Source organism: Zootoca vivipara, chromosome 4 (assembly GCF_965207765.1).
Source record: "Zootoca vivipara chromosome 4, rZooViv2.hap1.1, whole genome shotgun sequence".
Lineage (NCBI taxonomy): Eukaryota > Metazoa > Chordata > Lepidosauria > Squamata > Lacertidae > Zootoca > Zootoca vivipara.
Genome location: NC_142587.1, coordinates 28,940,771 through 28,965,107, shown reverse-complemented (window position 1 = coordinate 28,965,107; position 24,337 = coordinate 28,940,771). Strand labels below are relative to the sequence as shown.

Here is a 24,337-nt window from a genome sequence, read left to right as displayed (position 1 = left end):
TTATTTTATTTTATTTAAAGTCTGCAACCGCTAAGGGGGCGGGGGGGGGAGTTAACTTCTTCAAAGAGATTTACAAGCAACTGATGGCTAGATTGCAAGAGAACAGCGCCGTCGTGTGGTTTAAAGCAACACCTGCATTAACTAGAAACTGAAGGGAAATGCATTTGTTTCCCCCCCCCCGGCCCCCACGCCACCCCAAGCATAGGAGAGCAAGGTGCCGCGCGCTTCTCTTCCATTGCAGCAGCAGCAGCAGTTGAACCTTTCGTCCTGGGAATTTCCTCGCTTGGCAGGGGGGAACCCGAATACAGTACAGTACTGTACTTTCCTTAGCGCGTAACTAGCTGCGGTTGCTGCGCACACGCGCGCGCATCTGGGTCACAGGGCGGGACTTCCAAGCAAGCCTAAACCTCAACACTGCCGCTTCTTTCTTTCTTTTCTTTCTTTCTTTCTTTCTTTCTTTCTTTCTTTCTTTCTTTCTTTCTTTCTTTCTTTCTTTCTTTCTTTCTTTCTTTCTTTCTTTCTTTCTTTCTTTCTTTCTTTCTTTCTTTCTTTCTTTCTTTCTTTCTTTCTTTCTTTCTTTCTTTCTTTCTTTCTTTCTTTCTTTCTTTCTTTCTAAAAGAAGAACCGCCCCCCCCCCGATCCTTTCTTTTCCCTCTTCCGCCTTGGTCACGGAGCCCCCTGCCGGCTTGCATCGCCTAGGTACCCAAATTCACGGTTTGGAAGAGAATGTTTTCCCTTTGCTGCTGGGGTTTTGTTTTCTGTTGCTATACTGTATCTGCCTTCCAAGCGACGCGCTAAGTTTTCGGTAGGAAGGAGCTGGCCGCGTCTCCCTCGTTCACTCCGATTCTCCAGTCCGCTTGGTTTCCATAAGGTAAGGCGCACGCAGTTCGCCCCTCTTGCAATCTCGGTTATATGGTCGCGCAAGTGGTAGTAGTTGACGTGTTGTGTGCTTTGCAATCAAAATGCTGTACAGTTTTGTGTGGTTTTTTTTTGGAGGGTGGGGATTAAGACCCATTGAAATCTGAGGCCCCAATCCTAAACATGCGCTCAGTAGGACTTTTCTTCTGCTTAAACAGGAAAGATTTGCATTGCTGTTGCTTCCAGACAACTTGTTAGTTTGAGCATTTCTCCTGATTTTGCTTTTGCACAGAGTTTCCAGGTAGGTTACAAGGCTCCTGATATTTACTGACTGTTTCTTTTCTCTCTTTTTTTTTTGCGGGGAAATGATATGACGTTGTGTCAACTGGGATAGGGGACAGTGTGTTGAGATACCAGACAAATCCTCTTTAGTTGAGCAGCCTGATTTTTGCTGCTCTCTCCTTGACGCTCACTCACAAAACAGCGAGACCATCTGAAAGCAGCCCAAGTTAGCAGGTAGAGGGGCTAACGGTACTTCTAGACCAGGGGTCAGCACACTTTTTCAGCAGGGGGCCGGTCCACTGTCCCTCAGACCTTGTGGGGGGCTGGACTATATTTTGAAAAAAAATAATGAACGAATTCCTATGCCCCACAAATAACCCAGAGATGCATTTTAAATAAAAGGACACATTCTACTCATGTAAAAGCATGCTGATTCCCGGACCGCCTGCGGGCCGAATTGAGAAGGCGATTGGGCCGCATCCAGCCCCCAGGCCTTTGGGGACCCCATTCTAGACTGTTGCTGTCGGGTCAGTGGGATCCAGGCACATGTCTGCAAATAATAATAATAATAATAATAATAATAATAATAATAATAATAATTTTTTATTTATACCCTGCCCTCTGGCTGGGTTTCCCCAGCCACTCTGAGTGGCTTCCAACAGAATATTAAAATACAATAATCTATTAAACATTAAAAGCTTCCCTAAACAGGGCTGCCTTCAGATGTCTTCTAAAAGTCAGGTAGTTGTTTATCTCTCTGACCTCTGATGGGAGGGTGTTCCACAGGGCGGTCGCCACTACCGAGAAAGCCCTCTACCTGGTTCCCTGTAACTTGGCTTCTCGCAGTGAGGGAACCACCAGAAGGCCCTCAGTGCTGGACCTCAGTGTCTGGGCTGAACGATGGAGGTGGAGATGCTCCTTCAGGTATACAGGACCGAGGCCGTTTAGGGCTTTAAAGGTCAGCACCAACCCTTGGGATTGTGCTCGGATCTAATTCCGCATGGTTCCTTCTTTTATTCCCCCCCCCCACCTTTCCATCAAGGAGCTCGGAGGTAATTCTCCACCTCCCCATTTCATCCTCAAAGCAATCATGTGAGGTAGATTAGGCTAAGAGACAGTGACTGGCCCAAAGTTACCCATTGAGCTTCCTGCCTGAGCGGGGTCTCCCAGGACCCTAGTCCAACACTCTAACCTCTGCACCACATGGCCTGTCATAGGTATGTTTAATCTCCAGTTTGGAAGTAAATTACACTGAGCACAATGGATCCAAAGTTGCACCCACACAAGGAGTTTAATGTGGAGTAAAAAGTGCAGTGTAAAAAAAAAAGTGTGTGGACATTGATATGACAGAAGATGGGAGGATGTAAACTTCTGCGGAAAGGAAGATTATTTAGCTTAAAGCAGGAGAATAAAGCATTGTTAAAAACCCTCAGTGTGGCTACACTTGATGCTTAGTATAGTATTGCAGCTTTAGGACCCAACTGCCTTCCAAGTCAGTGTGCTTAATCTCTAAAGTCTAGAAGGCATATCTAGAATGTGATTGTAATTCTCAATATTCAGCAAAATCATTAAGCCATGAGCAATACGGAATGAGTCATACCCAAATATGCAAAAATTTCCTTTTTATGTAGTAATAACTTTCCCATTTTTTTAAAAAAAACTCCAGTTTTAGTTGTTTCTCACATTACTCATATCCTTACATAAAAACCTCTACTGGCGAATCAGACAGCCTGCAAATCCAGTCTCTGCTTTTTAAAATCAAAGACTCAAGCTTTTTCTTTTCTTTTCTTCCAGAAAAGAAGGTGCAACTCAAATTAATTTTGAAATGTATGTTGGAAATCTGTCTGTTCTTCTGCTGATGGTTCTTAGCTGTGCCAGTCTAGGTAAGTATAACTAAGTTTTTCCTCTCTTTAGACAAGGTTTAGCAAGCCACACACACACACACACACACACACACACACACACACACACACACATATATATATATATATATATATATATATATATATATATATATATAAAATCAAGAATAGACGATAAGTCACTGTTTCTGGATCTTCATATAAACTCCCCCAGAAACATTTCCAGACGTTAATTAAAAAACCAACTGTAAATGCTAAGTGGTTACTCAGTAATCTCACTGTCCTTCAGTGTATTGGTTCTATTATTGGTAAATGTCATTTTCACTGAAAGCACACATTTTTATTTCTCAGGAATTACAGTGTTGGGTGGTGTGATACTTAGAGCAGAACCCTTGAAATAAGTGGATTTAAATAACTTGAAGTCAATGGGTTTCTCTGGGTATGACTAACCTTTGATATTGAGTTGAGTGCGCTTGTCCCGCCAAGCACCCTGCGTAGTTCGAACTTTATTTTTAAAAAACCTTGTATCCCACCCTTCGTCCTAGGATCTTCGGGACAGAGTTCAACAATATATAAACCAATAAACAAACAAACAAACAAACAAACAATGCAGTAAAATAAAACCTATTTCTGTAAGCTATCTACTTCTACCTAAAGATGCCCTATGAAGAAGGCAATGATTAGAACAGTGTTTCCCAAACCTGGCTCTCCAACTGTTTTCGGACTACAATTCCCATCATCCCTGACCACTGGTCTTGGCTAGCTCGGGATGATGGGAGTTGTAGTCCAAAACCAGCTGGAGACCCAACTTTGGGAAACACCGATGAGAAGATGCTTAAAGAGTTTTGGCAGCAACCCAACCCTCTTGGGGCTGTGCATTCCACAACTGTGAGGCTTGTTACCAAGAAGTCCCTTTGGTGTGTTAGAGACCTCCTGGGCTTACCTCAAGCCTGGAACTACCAGCTGGCCCTACCAAGCAGGTCTCAAGCCATGGGCAGGTTGATATATGGAAAGGTGGGTCCCTCTGGTATTTGGGTTTAGGGAGTTTATTAGCAGTGGTACAGTATTAGCAGTTTAGGGAGTTACATGTCAGGACCAAAAACGTGAACTGGGTTTGGTAGTTAATTGGCAGCCAGCACAGATCTTTGAGGACCGGTGCCATGAAGTCTTGAAACATCAGACCCAGGTGGCTAACATGTTGCACTAGCTGCAAATTCTGAACCCTCTTCAAGGGCAGCCCCTCGTAGAGTGCACTGCAGTAGCTAAACTGGAGGTTATTTGAGAGTGGATCACAATAACCAGGCTACCCCTGTAACTTGTGTTGAGCTGCTTTCCATGCCTGCTGTCCCTCTCTTCCTGCACATAAATAGCCACGACTATCTTCCCATCCTCCTCAGTTAGAAAGCACTCTGATTGTCCACAGACAGCTTTCCGGGTCATGTGGCCAGCAGGACTAAACGCTTCTGGCACAACGGAACACCATGACGTAAGCTAGAGCGCATGGAAATGCCGATTACCTTCTGGCCGCCGCCGTACCTATTTATCTACTTGCACTGGCATGCTTTCAAACTGCTAGGTTGGCAGGAGATGGGACAGAGCAACGGAAGTTCACCCCGTCACGGGGATTCGAACCGCTGACCTTCTGATTGGCAAGCCCGAGAGGCTCAGTGGATTAGATCACAGCGCCACCTGCATCCCTACCTGCAGACTATGAACATAGCTGCCAAGTTTTCCCCTTTTTTTAAGGGAAACTCCCTTATGCTGAATAGGCTTCCTCGCAAGAAAAGGGAAAACTTGGCAGCTATGACTATGAAGCTGTTCTTTCAGGGGAAGTGCAAGTGCATCTAGAACAGGTCACCTTCTACCTAATTCCTGGATGTGGTGCCACTGATTCACAGCACCTCTGTTCTGTTGGAATTTAGTTTCTGTTTATTGGTCCTCATCTAGACCATTACAGCCTCCAAATACTGGTCAAGCACCTACACAGCTTCACCTCTCCCTGCTAACCATATCTTCCATACACCAGGGCAGGCATAGGCAACCTTGGCTCTCCAAATGTTTTGGAACTACAACTCCCATGATCCCTGACCACTGGCCCTGTTAGCTAGGGATTATGGGGGTTGTAGTTCCAAAACATCTGGAGAGCCAAGGTTGCCTGTGCCTGCACTAGGGCATATTTTTCTTCCTTAGAAGCTTCATGCTGCATTGCACAAACATGCAAGATATTGTGGATCCTCTACAAACAAAAACAGGGACATAGGCCCATCCCTTTACAGAGCTGCATTGCCATTGCCTTCTTGTTTTGTTTGAATAGTGCCACTGCTCTGCAGCATACTCTGTTTTCTGTCTCAGTAGTCAGACCAAAGAAGTGGAAAGATAGTCTGTGTTTCATGAAGCTAGAAGGAATTTTTTAAAATCAGGGCTAGCATTAGCATAGCTCCAAGAATGAGATGTGCTCTTTTGCCACCCACCCACCCCCAATTTTCTAGAAAGGCCACATTTATTTGTTTCTTTGTGTACACTCTGAAGGTCAGCTTTGCCGGATACGCTCAATCATTAACATTCTGGAAGGAGAATATTTTTCAAAATGCTGTCCCGGGGTGGAACAAGATAGAGGCTATGCTGTACACTGGTATAAGGAAAAAGGAGGAGATTGGACATTAATTCAAGGAGACAACAGAACTGAGTTGAGCGGGATTTACTTGGAATTTTGGCCAGCTGTGCTGAATGACACTGGAAACTATAAGTGTCATGCCAGGTAGGTGGGATATGTATCAAGAGGAGTATATACAGAGATGTTTGGAGGACTTGCCCTTTTTTGCCAGGTCTTCCTTTCACGTAAAGAAGATGTACAGCAGTCCATATCTGCATAGGAAGCTGCCTTTCCTCTAGCTCAGTGGCTTTCCAAACTTTCAGGCTGGGTTTTCTCCCTGCTCTACCTGGAAACACCAGGGTTTGAACCTTCTCAGGGCTTTTTGTTTTGTTTTGCCGTCACATTCCCCCCCTCCAAATCTTGCAATGACCCTTGTGGTCCCTTCCAGTTCTACGATTCTACTATTCCCTCTCCCACCCTCCACACCCAGTTCCCAAGAAAAGGCTGATTAAGTAGAAATACTAAATAAATTGGAGTCCTTGGAGAGTTGAGAAAACCAAATGAAAAAATTCCAAGAGCTCTGGCCAGGTAGTAGATAGAAAGTTTTAAGTTGAGAATAATGAGACAAATTCCAGTAGCAATCCAGTTTTTAGAAATCCAGTACAAGGCCCTGTTTCAGTTTATTCTTCATCAGCTCTAGTTTCATAGTTTCAAGGTACCATTCATGTATGGTACGCTTTGACCTTGAAACTATGAAACTAGAGCTGTCCTGGATTGCTACTGGAATTTGTCTCATTATTCTCAATTTAAAACTTTCTAAAAATTAATCTACTACCTGGCCAGAGCTCTTGGAATCTTTTCATTTGATTAAGTAGAAAGGCAGACATCAGTGCTTTTATCCCCTTGCCCTTCCCACCCCCGCAACAGGGCAAGGCTTGGGGGGTCCCCGGCTGTCACACATGCACACTGCCTTCCCACCCTTTAGCCGGAATGGAACAGTTTTTTTAAGTGGTGCTGACAGTTCAGCAACATTGGTACTAGCTATCTTAGTGTGGAGCGGGTTTCAAAGCACGGGCGCCACTACCAAGAAGGCTCCCCCCCCAGGTTGCTACACTGTGAATGTCAACAATGTGACATTCAACACAGAGAAAGGCAACTATGTAAGGAGAGCCCTCACAGTGAGTTCCTTGACTTCCTTCTCAGTTAATAAAGCACTACCAGCTTCCCCTCTTCTGAAAGCGGGCCATTTCCTGTTATGCATTCTGGATTAGGCAACTCCTTGAAGCAATATGTTTCCTGGATCATCAAGGGGATGACCCCGTTTGAACCTTAACGTGAGCGTGGCAGAGACACATGCTGCAAAATACCGGACTGAGAGTGTTGCAGATTGCTCATGTAGCCAGCATGGCGGCACCCCTTCGGCGAACCATGGGTGACAGCAGCTGCATGGTTTCCAATAGGAGAGCTGGCTTTGGGCACTCACAAACCACATGAGGACTCTAGCAGTAAGAAGTGCCTGGAATGGTTGGATCCAGGACCAGAACTAATGCAGCATAGTGAGCTCCAGCAGGGGCCAAACAGGGGCCTCTGGGCTGCTTCCAAACAAAGCTAGATGGGGATTTCTGGTTTAGTGCTACTCTCAATGCAAGAAGCGTCCATCTGGATGCCATTCTGGAACCAGTTGTTTTATTTATTTATTTATTTATATACCGCTTAATGTTAGTTCCCAACCTTTTTGGGATGGCAACCCACAAACCCAAATTTACATGGCATGGTGACCCATCAGTTTACTGTGGCATGAATTTTGGATCTTGGATCTTATTTCTTTATTGCTCTGAGTTTTTGTGATTGATGCTCCCTCACCCAAATCCATACCGTGGGAAGTCCAGCGCTATGTCCCTTTGGTCCTGAATGTGCAGAGCAAACGATATTGCTTTTGTACCACATACACACACAGATGATGTTGCTGCCTAGCAACAACACGGAACACTCTCCTGTGTGAATGATAGGACTTGGAAGCAAATACAGTGGTACCTCAGGTTAAGTACTTAATTGGTTCCGGAAATCCATACTTAACCTGAAGCGAACTTTCCCATTGAAAGTAATGGAAAGTGGGTTAATCCGTTCCAGACGATAAAAAACATCCCCTAAAACAGCAATTTAACACAAATTTTACTATCTAACGAGACCATTGATCCATAAAATGAAGGCAATAATCAATGTACTGTACTATAAAATAAATAAGACAGTATTATAGATGAAAAGAATTAACATTTACAGTGGTACCTTGGGTTACAGGTAGGTAGCCGTGTTGGTCTGAGTCGAAGCAAAATAGAAAAAAATTCCTTCGGTAGCACCTTAAAGACCAACTAAGTTTTTATTTTGGTATGAGCTTTCGTGTGCATGTACAAGTGTGCATGCACACGAAAGCTCATACCAAAATAAAAACTTAGTTGGTCTTTAAGGTGCTACTGAAGGAATTTTTTTCTATAGTGGTACCTCGGGTTAAGTACTTAACTGGTTCCGGGATGCCATGCGCACCCCGAAAAGTACTTAACCCGAGTGGTGATAGCGCACGTGCACGAGGCACTGATAGAGCGCTTCTGCGCATGCGCGAAGCACACAGATCGCTTCTGCGCATGTGTGCGTGGCGGAACCCAGAAGTAAACACTTCCTGGTCCACGGAGTACTTAACCTGAAAGTACTCAACCTGAAGCGTACTTAACCCGAGGTGTGACTGTAGATGTTATTGTCTAGGGGTGCTCTCAAGGGCTTGGGTGCCACTCCAGAGAGGCATGTTTCCTCTCCAAAATTCTTGGCCAATGAGAGCTGGGATTATGGTACAGCAGTGACCGGAACATACTGAGGTTGAATCGGTCTAGGGAATCAGTCCAGGTCCAAACATAATCCAAATGCAGGGTCGGTAATGAAGGGAGTCCTGGTGAGTTGCAGGGAGACTAAGATGGAATCTCTACACACTTAAAAAACTGCTCTGAAAATGCTTTTTGTAATAAAGCGTTCTTAAAAATACATTGAATTTTCCATAAGGCTCACCATCCCCATCTAGTGTCACATTGCATATTGCACTTAAAACACACTTAATACATTTTGTTTGCAGCTGTATAGCTGAGTCCTAAGTCTGAGTTTAAGGAGCCAGAGATCTGGGTTGTTTTGAGCAACTGTGAAGGGCTGAGACGGGAGGCATTTTTGGCTACCCTTGCCTTATAGAAAATGCTTTATTTGGCCATCTGGAGTCCCACGTAACTTTCTCAGTGGCATCTATCAATTCAGTTTTCAGATGGCTTTTTTAAATCTAAAAATGACCCACGAGCTAAAGTCAAGATAGGTAACTGTTATCCAAAGATCTTGGGTTGGGCTGCTGCTTGTTGTTTTCTTCCTGCCCCTTTTACTGACACCTTGGTTCTTGTGGCTGTCACAAATTAGGTCACAGAGACCTCACTTGAGTATGTGATTCTATGCCTTGAAATGAAGTCAGTGAGTGTTCCAGTTTGTCAACATTCTTTGGAACCCAAATGTCCAACATAGTTTACGCGGCTTCCGATTGGCTGCAGGAGCTTCCAGAAGCCAATCGGAAGTCATGCCTTGGTTTCCAAACGTTTTGGAAGTCAAACGGACTTCTGGAGTGGATACCTTCTCGAGGTACCACTGTATTGTGATAATGATGAGCTATCACAATCATTATTGCATTTATATACCACCCTTCACCTGAAATTGCAGGACTGTTAACAACCTAAAAACTAATAATAATAATAATAATAATAATAATAATAATAATAAACAAATTACCCACCCACCCCAACACATAATGTATGAATTATTTTGTTTGCTTTGGTTCGTTGCTTTTGGTTTCCTACTTTCAATGGCTTAAATTCCTGGGAATTCTGCCCAAAAAACCATTTTCAAATATACCACTACAGATGCAAAATATGTGAATGTGGTTTTGTCCTTGTGAGAGAACTGGTCTGTGTAAATGGCTTTTAATGTGTCATGGGTTCTAGGGCTGGCCCACCCACCCCATGTGGCATGATGAGATGACCTAGGGAGCAGGATCTACAGGGGCAGCTGACCCAGCCTTCAAGGAATACATTTCCCACTTGCGCTGCCTGTGGTGTGCTCCTTGGAGCCCAGATCTGCCACCTTCTTGGTGTCCTCCCCAGCAGGTTCTTGGCAAATAGGAGGTGCCGCTGGTCTCCTCCCACCCTTGTTCCTGATGTAGCGCTTCACTCACCCCTTTTCTGCTAGCCGGGGAGGGCCGCCATTTTGTGGTTTGCCTCAGGTGTCAAAATATGCCTTGGGCTGGCCTCGATGGGTTCTCTCATGGAAGGAAAGCGATGTAAGAAAATAAAGGAAGCCACCTTAACATACACACACGTGCTTCTTCCTTCCTCTCAGCAATGGAACACACGTTGCCCATAAATGGTCTTTGACTGTCCTCCAAAGAAGTAGAACAAGTTGCTTCAATGCCAACCACGTGTCATCTGCTATACATGGAATTCTTGGAAGAGCCTATCACCTGAAATGCAATGATATATACCACAAGGCAAATGTTGCCAATATAACATGGTACAAGGTATTTATTAACACAACTTTCTCTTGAAATTGAGTTCCCTTACCTTTTTAAAAGGGACGCGGGTGGCGCTGTGGTCTAAACCACTGAGCCTCTTGGGCTTGCCGATCCGAATCCCCACGAGGGGTTGAGCTCCTGTTGTTCAGTCCCAGCTCCTGCCCACCTAGCAGTTCGAAAGCATGCCAAAAAGTGCAAGTAGATAAATAGGTACTGCTCCGGTGGGAAGGTAAACGGATTTTCCATGCGCTGCTCTGGTTGCTCCAGAAGTGGCTTAGTCATGCTGGCCACATGACCTGGAAAAACTGTCCTTGGACAAACGCCGGCTCCCTCGACATGTAAAGCGAGATGAGCGCCGCAACCCCAGAGTCGTCTGCAACTGGACTTAACTGTCAGGGGTCCTTTACCTTTACCTTTTAAAAAAATAAATTATTATTATTTTTTGTCCCAGGGGGGGGGGCTGGAACGGATATGCACCCAAAAATCCACCTATATCTGTAATCAATAAAGTTGTGGCCATTTCTAATCCCGTTTATTAATCACATCTTACATTTAGCCACTTCCTGGGGATTGGGGTGTATTAGAACTGTGACTGGGTCTGCAACAAACAAACGAAGAAACAAACAAACTTTGTGGTGAGTTTCCCCTCCCTTTTCCAGAAAAAAAAGCACTGCATGCAACTAACTACAAGGTTGTGACGAAATATTTATCAAGACGAGCAGTTTAGAGCAAGATAATGAAGGTAGAATGGAAGGGGAGGGATGGCTCGCCACATTGTTTGCGTACTTGTTCATGTACTGTGTTTCATAGTTTTATGCCGCTTCTAAGACCTTTTGGAACATCTCCACTTTAAACAGGACTGCAGGAAGCTCCCTCAAACAAAGGAGGAGTGGTCTATCGATATGCTAACAATGGGAGATTCTGGAAACTTCACATGCGTGAAGTCATTTGTTCATGCAGGAAAGAGATACAATGCTACCAAGACAATAGGACTAACAGTGAAAGAAGGTGAGAGGCGGAGCGAAAAATAGGGCAATAGTTTGCTTTGCATTAAACCCTTTTAATCTCAATTTACCAGGAGGCCCTATACATATTAGCAGGTGTCAATTTTATGCCCATTTGTGGCACGAGGCTGTGCTCTGAATCTTTTAAGGACTTAGCAATGCTGCTGTTTACTCAGTATTTGATTTTTAGGGTGTTTTTTTTTAAGACATGATACTGGGGTGCAGGCTTCACACAAGCACCTTCAGGTGTTTTCCACATGAATGGGTCTCCCATGTGTAAAAACAGCAAGGGAGCTGGGGCTCGTGGCTATAGGCGGATAATACATGGAAGGGGCCTACAGTCTGCCTAACTTTTGGTTTCTGGAGACCCTCTGCCTCCTCTCTCTGTAGGCTCAGCTGCCATCAACATTCGGTAACAACACATGGCTAATAAAGAATAATCAATAATAATGTAGTGTTTCACAATAACAAATAGTACGTACGTGATGTTTCAAAGTACATTAAATCAAAATAGTAAGCGTAACCACTCACTGTAACAGAACATCGCGATTAAGGTCCGATGCCTTTAAACAAGCGCATAGCGATTAAGGCCACATAGGTGCATCAAATAACAAAGGATCAGCATCCTTTACACTTATCAGTGTCTGCTGATCCTTTGTTATTTGATGTACCTATGTGGATATTTCAATCGTTGTTGAAGATTCATCTTTGAAACTGTGTGTGTATCCGGAAAAACTGTTCTTCTGTTTTCTGCTGGTGCAACCGTCACCGCTTTTTTTGCAGGACATTGATTGACTGTTTAAAGGCATCTAGCCTTAATCGCTATGCACTTGTTTAATAATAATAATAATAATAATAATAATAATAATAATGTCACTTTCAAATTATGTAACAACAATTAAACACCCAATTTCAAATATGTCAACATTAGACTGAACTGTTAGGGGAAAGGCTGGCTTAAGTAACGTGCTGTTTTGCATCCCCAAGGTCTTGAGGAAATCGCAAAGCCTGGGCTAATTGGACCTGAAAGTTATACTATCCTAACAGAAATAGGTACCTCTTCCTTTCTCTAAAATGAGAGAACGTTTTGTAAGGCTAGTTGTGTAAGTGTGTGTGGTTGTATGGGCTGGTTGTGTGGCGTGCAAGTGAAGACAGCAGGCATTGCCACATTTGTCCCAAAATATGTAGATGGGTAAGACACTACATCCTGAGATACTCTGTGGGGACAGAGTAGAGGTATTTCATGAACCATGTGGACTGCCTATTGCAGATCATGCATGCATGTATTACAGGTTATATATATATATATATATATATATATATATATATATATATATATATATATAACAAAATAAATTTAAAGTGGCTTATGATGATTTGAAACACAAAACTGCCGTAACCCAAACAAACCATTATTATTTATTTACAATCCATTCATCATTTTGGTTGGCCCTGTAGAGTGCAAGTTTTCATAGCCGTTATCTGCACAAGAAGCTTATGGGAGACATTTTAACTGCATACAGTGGTACCTCGGGTTAAGAACTTAATTCGTTCCAGAGTTCTTAACCTGAAACTGTTCTTAACCTGAGGTACCACTTTAGCTAACGGAGGCCTCCCACTGCCGCCGCACGATTTCTGTTCTCATCCTGAAGCAAAGTTCTTAAACCGAGGTACTGTTTCTGGGTTAGCGGAGTCCGTAACCTGAAACGTTTGTAACACGAAGCATTTGTAACCCGAGGTACCACTGTATTTAATTGAACCATTCCATCTCTGTGGTAGATGGCAACCCATGGTGGTTTCCTCACGAGGCAGTATCCTTCTGAAATCTTGAAAAAACTTGAGCAAACACCCTTAAAAACTTAATATACAGGACTACAAAATCATAGTAGTTGGAAGGAAAGCAACTGCTCCCAGACCTTTGGGAAAGGGTGAGGATTTTAACAGAGCCATTCAACTAGTATTGTTTATTGCCTGTTTTGATGCAGCTGGAGGACTTTTTACTTTTAAGGCAGGCATCCCCAAACCGCGGCCCTCCAGATGTTTTGGCCTACAACTCCCATGGTCCCTAGCTAACAGGACCAGTGGTTGGGGAAGATGGGAATTGTAGTCCAAAACATCTGGAGGGCAGAAGTTTGGGGATGCCTGTTTTAAGGTGTGGGTTGTTAGTTATATTCAGAGTAGACCCATTGAATTCGGTGGACATGACAAACTTAAGTCCACTAATTTCAATGGGTCTGCTGTGAGGAAAATGTGCTTGAACTTAAACCACTATAATCGAGGGAATACTGCTCTGAGTATGACTTAGCTAGATACCACCCGGCGGGGTTTTGGTTATATAGTTTTAGGAATGTTTGTATTCCTGCCCTGGGCCTACATAGTGGAAGGTGGGCTAGAAATTTCACAAATAAATAAAAACAAATCAGGCAATCATTTCCTCTCTAATAGCATTTGGGTGTATTTAATAAAGGCCCCCTAAATTATTAATTTTGAAACATGTTCTGCTTAGGTAAAAAGGAAATCCTCAACTGCACAGCTTTTTTGGGTTACTCTAACACTGTAGTTGGAGACTTTCTGCTTTATTGGGCACACCAAGATGACACGATAGGTCGCTATGAGGACAACGACTTGCCATATGAAATGGAATACCATTAGTAAGTAATGTTGGTAGAAAAATACTGTATATCAATGTTTATATAGTGCAATCCTTGGCATGTTGTGATTTCCTGTGCTCTCTGTCTTGCATTCTTACCTAACCAGCTAAAATAAAATATAACCATAGGGCTTATTTGTACAGCAGACACAAACTGGTGTTTAATAGCCAGCCTTGTTCTCTCAGAACCATAGCAATGGGAGCTATACTTCTTGAAGGAGAATGTGGCTGTACATTTTGGAACAGAGAATCTCTGTGTCCTTGACCATGCTAACTCTTTTTGAGGAGGCTTGACATTCATTCATTCATCCATCCATTCAAAGCATTTATATCCCAGTCTTCAGTTAGAAAGGTTCCTACAGTGACTAACCTATTAGTAAAAATAACAGTCTGTGCCTTTAGACTTGAAATCTAAAAAGACACAACACAAAAGGAAAACAGGGATGGGGAAGGAAGAGGAAAGAAGCAAACTCAGACACCAGCTTCGGATGAGAAAGGGGTCAGTCTCACGCATCACCCCCCAGAGCTGTAAAAAGCAGGGATGCGTGAGACTGACCCCTTTTCCATCCGATTCACTTAGAAATAATAAGGAAAAAGCCCACTTCTCTTTTCTGAACAATCTGTCCCATTCATTCCTAGTTTTATCTCTATGAATTGATGATGCTACAAGCCTCAGACTGAAGCTTAAATGTTAGATTTTCTCTTCCTGTTCTTGCTCTCAGGACACACCTTTTATTTTATCCTTGTAGAAGCATTTGAGGCGATAGTAGAATTAGATTCTCACAGCGGCGGAGGAAGCCGATCGGGCGCCTGGGGTGTTGCTTGTGCCCTGTGCCCAGGGGCGGGGCCAGCTGCCCGGGGGGCGGGACCATTCACCTGCGGGGCGGGGCGAGCTGGGGCAGGATGCTCCACAGGGCCTCCAAGGACTCTGCTTGCCTCTCCCGCTCAGCCGCTCAGCCGCCTTATAGCTGAGGGGGAGACGGCGGGCAGACCGTTTGGGGCAGCACGGAGCCTACATTTTGTCACGCCCCAGTAGTGCCACCCATGGTCGCCGCCCCACTGCCCCCCCTCCTCTGCCCCTGGATTCTCAAGATCCCTCTTATGGCAGGAATCTTTGTTTTGTCACATATGTTGGTTAACAATAAGTAACGCTTCCTTTTACTTCTCAAGACTTGGCCATGAATCCTAAAATGAACTCTAAAGGCAGGAAATAGACGGTTGTTTCCAATAATTTCCAAGAAGGATACTTAAGGATGCTGTGTTTAAGATGTCAGGAAGAGATGGCTTAGGAAAAAGTGAAAGGATAAGAATAGGAAATGAGTTTAGGGTTGAAATTTTGCGACTGTTAGTATTTTACTTATATTGGACTCTTTAAATAATAAAAAACACCACTCCATCTTGAGATTTTGATAAGCCCCCCCCCCACGTTTGGGAATCACTGATCTATTGCTCTTGAAGAAACTGGTTTCATTCCGAAAATAAAAGCTCTTTGCTGATTGATTCGGCATTACCCCTCAGAGTGTCCATTTGAAAGCAGAGGTAGGCAAGGCATTCCTGGCAATGGAAAGTGTGTCCACACCACCATTACAATCACCACTTGCCTTTCCATTTACCTGGGGAAGGTGCAGGGAGAAAAAGGTGTGAATTGCCTAAGCAAGGGGAAGTGTTATGTACTGAGCTGAATCCTAGAACAATAGGAAGGTTTTCAAATGTGTATCGATCCTTGTCCACGGCAGGATCTAGAATCAGTTTAGACTGAAAGCAGGACGTTCACATGGATTGTTCCAGTTTGAGGAAAAACTACATTTTTGGTGCTATAAATGGGTTAGTGTGTAGATGCCCTGAGCCTGGATTCAACCTAGTGTCTAGAGAATCGGGAAGGTGCACAATACAACAAAGTTATCGCTTTCAATTTTGCACTCTTCTCTGCAACTATCTGCCTATTTACGTTCATTGCATTCCTCTCACTGTCTCTTCCGCCTTTCTTTAATGTTCATATTGTCTGCATTATCTGTGCATTATATCTGCTTGATTATAAAAACAAACCAAAAAACCTCAAAGCAGTTTACAAAAAGATTAAACAATAAAATAATAATAAAAGCGAACAGCAACAATACTGAAAAGGGTTTTTTAAATCAATACAGTATTGCATTGCTGCTAGGGTAGCTAATGTGGTCCCATCCAGATGTTATTGGACTACAACTCCCATCAGTCTTGGGCCAGCATGGCCAATGATAAGGAATGATGGGAGTTGTAGTCAAACCACATCTTGAGGCTACCGTATTAGCTATCCCTGCATGGGGATTCACTAAACCTCTCTCACTTCAGCTTGGCATTTGCTGGCTTGTGATGTTAACCATTGTGGGTTTTAAGTGTTTTTGTTTTACTTTGGACTTTGCATGTCATATTCTTTCTTTCCATTTTGCCTGTAAGTGGCATACACACCGTACATTTAAAGCACATATAAATCAAATATCTACCCTGCAAAGAATCCTGGGAACTGTAGTTTACTCCCTTACAGAGCTGCAATTCCCAGTACCATTAACAATTCCCAGGATTCTCCCTTTAAATGTATAGTGGGTAAGCAGTCCAAAACAGGTGGTATATAGGTTTTTTTAGTGCCTTGCAAAGATTGTGTGAACTATGGTAGGATCATCCCTGTGCATGACAGAACTTCCCCCATAAACAGTGACTGAAGGAAACATAGAAATGCCACACTAAATATCTAGGGTTGTAGCCAACATTAATCAAATTGAGAGCGTGCCCCTTGAAATTAATGGACCCAAGTTAATCAGGTCCATTCGTTTCAATCTGTCTACTCTGAGCATTGCTAATATTGGGCACAGCCTCTAGTTTGGAAGTACCCAATGAAGCTGCAATGAGAAGATTTATTTAGTTGGAGAGGGTGGTTTATTTCTCAAATAATTACTGTAGCACACTGCATTCCTTGTGTTCTTCAGTCACAAAGGGCACTTCTTCTGTTATGGATTCTCGATCTGAGATTCCTACATTGCAGGGGGTTGGACGATGATTCTGTGATTCTCAGATTTTCTTCAGTGATCTGCCGTTGAAGATTTGTCTCCTGGAATTATATTACAATGAAAGACGTCTCCCATTCTTTTCTTTTCTTCTAACAGTCAAGAAGAAGGGAAAAACTATTCTTTGAAGCAGTTGTGGATCAAGAGCGTTAAAGAGGCGGACATCAATTTTTCATACACCTGCAATTTTTTGGCAGCTGGTTACTCTGAAAGGCAAATAGTTACACTGCAGAAAGGTACTGTATGGTTTTAATCTAATGCCTGGCACCCACTAAGAATATTAACTGGGGCCCGTCTGTGGACCAGATACAACGGAAGTGCAAAGCACTCATGCAAGGAAAATCAGAGCTTTTGTGTGGAAGCCTAAAAAGTAGTCCTCTGGATAGTACAACAATTTGTGCAATACTACAGTATCGTACTTGGTATTTCTGTTTCAATTGAGTGCTCCCTTCTTTCAGAATTAGTTTACCTTATTTGAAAGGAAGTGGGAAATAGCAACGGCAAGGGTAGCTCAGTCAGCAGAGCATGAGACTCTTAATCTCAGGGTTGTGGGTTCAAGCCCCGTTTTGGGCAAAAGATTCCCACATTGCAGGGGGTTGGACTGGATGACCTTTGTGGTTCCATCCAGCTGTTCAATTCTATGATTCTATGTTTCTGCCTGCGGCTTTTTCTCTTAGCTGACAAAATTAAGTGATAGTTCCCTAGCTGGATCTAGCATTCTGGTGTTGGCGTAATCCAGGAAAAAGACTAGTGCCAGATCTCTCAGCACAGGCAAACATTTGTAGTAGCAAACACATACAGGGCTGCTACTTTTTCTTGGCGATCTTGGTCTGAGATTGTAATAGACATGCTTTTCCCTCAGACATGCTTTTGACTCATGCAGTCTTGTTGTGGAGACAGCTTGTCAGGAAGAATTGGTGGGGAGGGGAAAAAGTGTTAAGCACCCACCAGTTCTCTCTTTCAAATGCTCCTCCTCAGAATCACATTATCTCAACAAACATTGGGGTTTTTTGGGAGGGGGGCGCTTTGTTTATAAATGAACAAGAACAAATGGATTTCATGAGGCTCAGTTTGTTAGAGTTTGAGAGCAAACGAAGCATGAGCTCATGAACTGAGGATAGATGATGATGATGATGATAATAATATACTATTTATACCCCACTCTGATCGACTCCCAACAGAACATTAAAAACACAATAAAAGATCAAACATTAAAAACTTCCCGAAACAGGGCTTAGATCATAGGATCCTGCTTACACCTTGGGGCAGAAGCAAGAGGCTCGACAACATGCGTTATCCCTTTTTCTGCCTAAAAACATACTGGGCAAACAAACACTTAATAGCAGAGTGTTCCAGCCTCAATATAGACCAGGGTTCCCCAATGTGGTGCCCTGCAGATGTTGTTGAACTCCAGTTCCCATCAGCTTCAGCCAGGGGGGTTATGGGAAGTATAGTGAAGTAATACTGTGGCGGCAGGGGTATGTTGGCTACCCTTGGGATAGACTTATTGAAGTTTTTCTTGAGAAGAGTACTTCTTTGGAGGGCTCTGTCTCAATCATGTGTTGCCTCCTTTTGTTTTCCAGAAACGAATCGAGACTTACCCTTGCGCATCTTTACCCCTGGAATTATCGCAGTGATGTTGCTTTCCCTTGTTTCTGTTCTTGTGGCCATTCTGTCTGTGATATTCAAAGTTGACCTTGTTTTATTGTACAGAGATGTCACAGGAAAGGATGAAACAATCGGAGGTAAAACACAGTAAGGTTTGGCTTAGGGTGGGGTGGGTGGAAAGCTGTTTTGCCTGAACAAAAATGAACTTGGTTGGGGAGGTAGACAGGGTTGTATTTGCTCTTTAAGCTTTTCTGCTGCACCATTCCCCAGTTGCAAAGGGAAGGAGCTTTCATTTTATTAGGCTGCATGGAATGAAAGATAAGTGGCTACCTTCAAAAAATGCAGAAGGTGCACAATTAGTTCCAGTAATTGCACAAGGAATGTCTTTTAAAAAATACACAGAACACATAAATACTTCACGGGTGAATTAATTTTTTCCAGATGGGAAAATATATGATGCATTTGTGTCTTACCTGAAAGACTGTATACCCATATGTGATGAAGAGAGAAAATTTGCACTGGACATATTGCCCACAATTTTAGAAAAATATTTTGGATACAAACTGTGTATCTTTGAACGGGATATCTCTCCTGGAGGAGGTAGGTGGATGTGCTCTTACTGTCTGACTGAGTAGTTTTTGACAACATGCAAAAATTTCCAATAATAATAATAATAATAATAATAATATATTTACATGCTGCCCAACTGACTGGGTTGCCCCGCCACTCTGGGCAGCTTCCAACACATTAAAGCATGAAACACAGTGAATGACAAACATTAAAAACTTCCCGATACAGGGCTGCCTTCAGATGTCTTCTAAGTCACATAGTTGTTTATTTCCTTGACATCTGATGAGAGGATGTTCCACAGGGCGGGCGCCACTACTGAGAAGGCCCTCTGCCTGGTTCCCTGTAGCTTCACTTCTCATAGTGAGGGAACCACCAGAAGGCCCTTGAAGCTGGACCTCAGTGTCAAGGATGATCAATGGGGGTAGAGATGCTCCTTCAGGTATACAGGGCTGAAGCCATTTAGGGCTTTAAAGGTCCACCAATAACCCCTTATCATGGGTGTTAACCCTGATTCTTTTTTGAAAATGCATACCAAAATGAGGGGTGTTTTGTAGCAGAATTTAGCCATGCAAGGTGTACTTGAGCAGTTAGGAGCTATGTTAGAAGAAATCTGTTACTCAAGTCAAATCTAGTTGCTCATTAGAAGAAAGAAAAAGATCTCATAATTTTCAGATATTTAATGAACTCTGACTTGGATCCAACTGACTTCGATATTTTCATAATTCAAACCATTAATTTATATTTTTTCTAACTCATCTTTGTGCATGCTGAGTTGTTTGGAAACAAACAGATTGCATCTACAAAGGAATAAAAACAATACCATTCGCACTGCACAGCTGTGTCCCCTTTAGTCATGTTTTGCCAAGGGAACCAATCGTTTCAGAAGTCTGGACAAGAACTATTTCTTGCTGGAAGAAATAGCCTCATCAGCTTGTATCTTTTCAACTATCTGCTCTTGGGCTTTGATTGACATTACTTCCCCCATCGTCCTTGAGGTCCAGAGAGAACGTTGGATATATGAAACCGCCTTATAATGAGCTGGACCACCCAGTACTACCAATTTTGACAGACAAGAGTCCCCTGCTACATTAGATCTGGCGGATATATTAAGATTTTGGAGAAGAGGAATGCCTTTTCTTTCTGCTGCATTATTCTACGGCGCTTTTCAGATTTTGAGGAAAAATGGACGCTTACCCCTTTTACCGGGTGGCTGGCCTTGGCCGCCTGGCTCAAGCTCCCGCCAGCTGCTTCAATTCAAATTGGCCAATGGATGACCTCCTCTTGGAGGGCGGTGGGCAGGGCCTGGTTGTCTGAAAGGGCATTGGTTGCACGCATGCCCTGGCAGCCAGCAGGACATTACACATGTTTGTTAGTGGGGGGGGGGGAGATGTAATATCTTGTCCTTCTGTAACGGAAGGGGAGGGAAGCCTACCAGAGCTGGGGGAGTCCTTGCCCCTGCTTACCTTTAAGGGTGACATAGATGTTTGTTTTGCTGGAGAGCGGTGCTGATCATAGCTGCCAAGTTATCCCTTTTTTTAAGGGAAATTCCCTTATGCTGAATAGGCTTCCTCGTGAGAAAAGGGAAAACTTGGCAGCTATGGTGCTGATGGTTTATTACAAGAATCTGTGACCATAGTAGTTGACGTTTTTTTAGTTTGGTTAACAAGTGGTCTTGATTTAAAGGAAGAATGAGTTGCTTCTGATAATATCGCAGACCTGGTATGGAGTTCTGCAGTTTACATGCCCACATGCCTTCCTGCCTTTGTAGAAGTCATTTCCTCGCAGTTTCTCAGAAACCTCAGAACGTCACATTAGAGTTGTGCAGTTCATCAAGGGCAAAAGAAAATGTCCGGTGTCATTTGCAACCTGCCCTTTTCTTCTTTGACTCCAGGACTCTGTCCTGATGCTGAAAATAGACTTCTTAGTTGAAAATTGACTTCTGACTTTAATTTTTTAATTCTAAGTATGGGATTTGTGGGGGGGGGAGGCTGGAATTGCTTGGTTGTGAGTGAAAGGCATTCTGCACATGCCCAGAATCACTCACTATTTGCTGTTTACTGGAATTTTTGCTTAAGAATTCTTTGTCATGAACTCGCTGACTAATTGTGGGCTAGTCACTTATTATTGTGCCTCAGTGAATTCTCCAGCTGTAAAATGTGATATAGGTATACAGTTGTACCTCTACTTACAAATTTAATGCGTTCCGAATGCACATTCGTAAGTAGAAAAAAATTGTAAGTCGAATCCCATAGGAATGCATTGAGAGAAAAAAATCGTAAGTCGAAGCAACCCTATCTAAAAATTCATAAGTAGAAAAAATCCTATCTAAACCGCATCCAAGATGGCGGACGGAGCTCCATTCGTAAGTAGAAACATTCGTAAGTACCGTAGAGTTATTCGTAAGTAGAGGTACCACTGTATTGTTACACACACACACACACACACACACACACACACACAAAAATCTGTATTCTAAACTTAGAAATAATTCATTTTAAACATTTCCATGCTGCTTTGTGGTGGAAGAGACAGCATTAGCACATTTCCACAGGCTTCTCATGTTCGCAATTCATGTAATGTATTAATAGAACAATGCTATTTCAGATTTTTCCATTATAACTGCTCCTTCTTCTGCCTGCAGCTGCTGTCGATGACGTCCAGTCATATATTGACAGAAGTAGAAGATTAATCATTATACTGAGTAAGAACTACATCTCTGACAAAGTCATGTTTGAACTTGAAACTGGGCTTCACAAGGCCTTGGTTGAAAAGAACATTAAAGTGATACTAATAGAATATATGCCTATACGTGACTTTGATTTCTTGCCCAAGTCTTTGAAACTTCTTTCACCGAGCCATGTGGTGAAATGGAAAGAAGAGAAGTCACTTGCTTTAAATTCCAGGTTTTGGAAGAAGCTCCGCTATGCAATGCCTGCTAAGCCCTCCTCAATGAAGGAACCAGCTATTTTGTGAGATGTACCGTACATTCCAGGACAGAGCATGACCAATTCAGCCACCCCTGATGGGCTTCACTCAGGTTTCATCTTAGTAAGGCTGCTAGCTATATATCAGAGTCCCTTTTAGAACAAGATATTGCTACAGGCTGTTGACTGTTTGTAATTAGAGTGGCTATATTTGGGGAGATTTGTCTCTAATCTCCCCAAAACAAAATGTGTCAGAAAATGTAGGGTGTGACCTTTAAGTACAGGCATCCCCAAACTTCGGCCCTCCAGATGTTTTGGACTACAATTCCCATCATCCCCGACCACTGGTCCTGTTAGCTAGGGATCATGGGAGTTGTAGGCCAAAACATCTGGAGGGCCGCAGTTTGGGGATGCCTGTTTAAGTAGATGCAGCACTCTCTGGAAGCCGACTCAACATAGGACTCAATAGAGAATGTTTTGTCTCCTTATATGGACAGATGTCATTCATAGGTTTGCTGCCTTCAGTGTTGCAGACCCTGTCCTGTGAAACTCCTTGCCAAGAGAGGATCAGCAGGAAATGCTCCTGCCTTCTTTTATACATTCTCCTAAAATTGTAATATTCAGACAAGCCTTTGCAATGTGAAATTATTTTTACCAACCTGTATTTATTGATTTTTTTTTAAATGGTGTTTATAATGCTTAAATAAATAAATCTTATAGTAGTTTTGTATGCTGTATATTGTCTTGCTGTATTTTTTATGAAACTGCAGTCTATAGAGATTTCCAAAAAATAAATGTCTGCACATGTGTGCACACACGCCAACTGTGGTGGTATCTTTACTTTCAAAAGGCACGCTGGGTGGGAACAAGATATTTGTAGAAATATAATATATGTTGCCTTGGTTTGTTATCTCACTTTTAAAACCAGAGGTTGCTGAATCTGATAAGGAGCTACAATAAACCACGATGGATTAGCGGTCTGTCTTCAGGTTTATTGAATAATAAAAAGGAAATGTCAATAGTATTATACTTGGTTGCAATAATACCTTGGTGCTGTATCAAGCATGCAGAGAATGGCTAAACTTCCTGCAATTATCTGGTACTGTACCAACTGTCCACAATCTGATTTTCAAGTAGCAAGGTGCCTCCTGACTGGGTTTACTCGCTAGGAGGTAGTCTGTTTTGCCATTTCAAGCCGCAAGCCTTTTTCACCTGCCCATTTTTGCTCTCTGTACATATACCGTGTTTCCCCCTTTTTAAGACGTAGTCATAATATAAGACGTAGCAGGATTTTCAAGCATTTGAGAAATATAAGCCACACCCCGAAAATAAGCCATACCTAAGACGGCCCTGGATAGAGCTCCTGAGGGTGGCCAGCCTCGCTATCGCCACCTCCGCTACTGCTGCCACCCCGCACGCTCTTCGTCCCCCTGTTGTTGTTTTAGTTAGTTTCTCCCCGCTGCAGCGTCTCCCGGGTCCCGCATGCTGAAGCGCGGGCAGATAAAGGTTCGCTCCGCATAGGATCGGCCTGCCGCGGCTGCAGACCGGAGCACCGAGCCAGCGGCCTAGCCTCTTTCTCTTTTTTTGCCCAGCTGAGGAGGCCTGCAGCCCCGCCGCCGGAATCTGCGGCTGCAGGGCGGAGCGCTCCGCAGCGCCGAGCGCTGGGAGAGCCTTGCAGCGGGCGGAGCGCCGAGCCAACAGCCTGGCCTCTTCCTGCCCCAGCCGAGGTGGTCTGCCGCCCCGCCGTCAGAATCGGCGGCTGCAGAGCGGAGCGCTCCGCAGCGCCGAATGCGCGGAGCGCTCCGCAGCGCCGAGTGCGCGGAGCGCCCTGCAGCTGGCGGAGCGCCGAGCCAGCGGCCTGGCCTCTTCCTGGCCCGGCCGAGGAGACCTGCCACCCCGCCATTGGAATCGGCGGCTGCAGGGCGGAGCGCTCTGCAGGGCGGAGCGCTCTGCAGCGCCGAGCGCTCGGAGCGTCTTGCAGCGGGCGGAGCGCCGAGCCAGCGGCCTGGCCTCTTCCTGGCCCGGCCAAGGAGACCTGCCGCCCCGCCGCTGGAATCGGCGGCTGCAGGGCGGAGCGCTCCGCAGCGCCGAGCGCCCGGCAGCGCTGGGCAGAGCAAAGAGCCAGCGACCTGTCACCTCAGTGCCTGGAACCTGCTGCTGCTGCGCAGAGCGCCCAGCAGCACCATGCAGAGCACCCAGCAGCACCCCGAGCCCTCGGCCCGGCCCGGCCAAGGAGGCCTTAAGGTACCATAAAAACATAATTAAAAAATTAAGACATCCCCTGAAAATAAGACACCGTGTGTTTTTTTGATGAAAAAATGTTATAAGACGGTGTCTTAAAAAAGGGGAAACACGGTATGTAC

General features: G+C 43.9%; 1 protein-coding gene across 3 annotated transcripts; it reads left to right on the top strand.

Moving 5' to 3' along the window:
• Positions 1 to 240: 240 nt before the first annotated feature.
• On the top strand, positions 241 to 22,711 carry IL18R1 (interleukin 18 receptor 1). 3 transcript variants are annotated; one of them, XM_060273407.2, is made up of 12 exons: positions 371 to 871; positions 1,077 to 1,159; positions 2,935 to 3,023; positions 5,532 to 5,760; positions 10,009 to 10,186; positions 11,038 to 11,188; positions 12,172 to 12,237; positions 13,691 to 13,835; positions 16,972 to 17,108; positions 18,456 to 18,617; positions 18,922 to 19,080; positions 21,692 to 22,711. In XM_060273407.2, exons 3-12 carry the CDS (start codon positions 2,966 to 2,968, stop codon positions 22,021 to 22,023), a joined length of 1,617 nt encoding a protein of 538 aa, XP_060129390.2. In that variant the 5' UTR covers positions 371 to 871; positions 1,077 to 1,159; positions 2,935 to 2,965; the 3' UTR covers positions 22,024 to 22,711. The 3 variants fall into 3 exon arrangements, with proteins under 3 accessions (XP_060129391.2, XP_060129390.2, XP_088523739.1); XM_060273408.2 differs by lacking the exon at positions 1,077 to 1,159 and having other exon boundaries at positions 241 to 871; XM_088667613.1 differs by lacking the exons at positions 371 to 871; positions 1,077 to 1,159 and adding an exon at positions 1,235 to 1,374.
• The last annotated feature ends 1,626 nt before the right edge of the window (positions 22,712 to 24,337 follow it).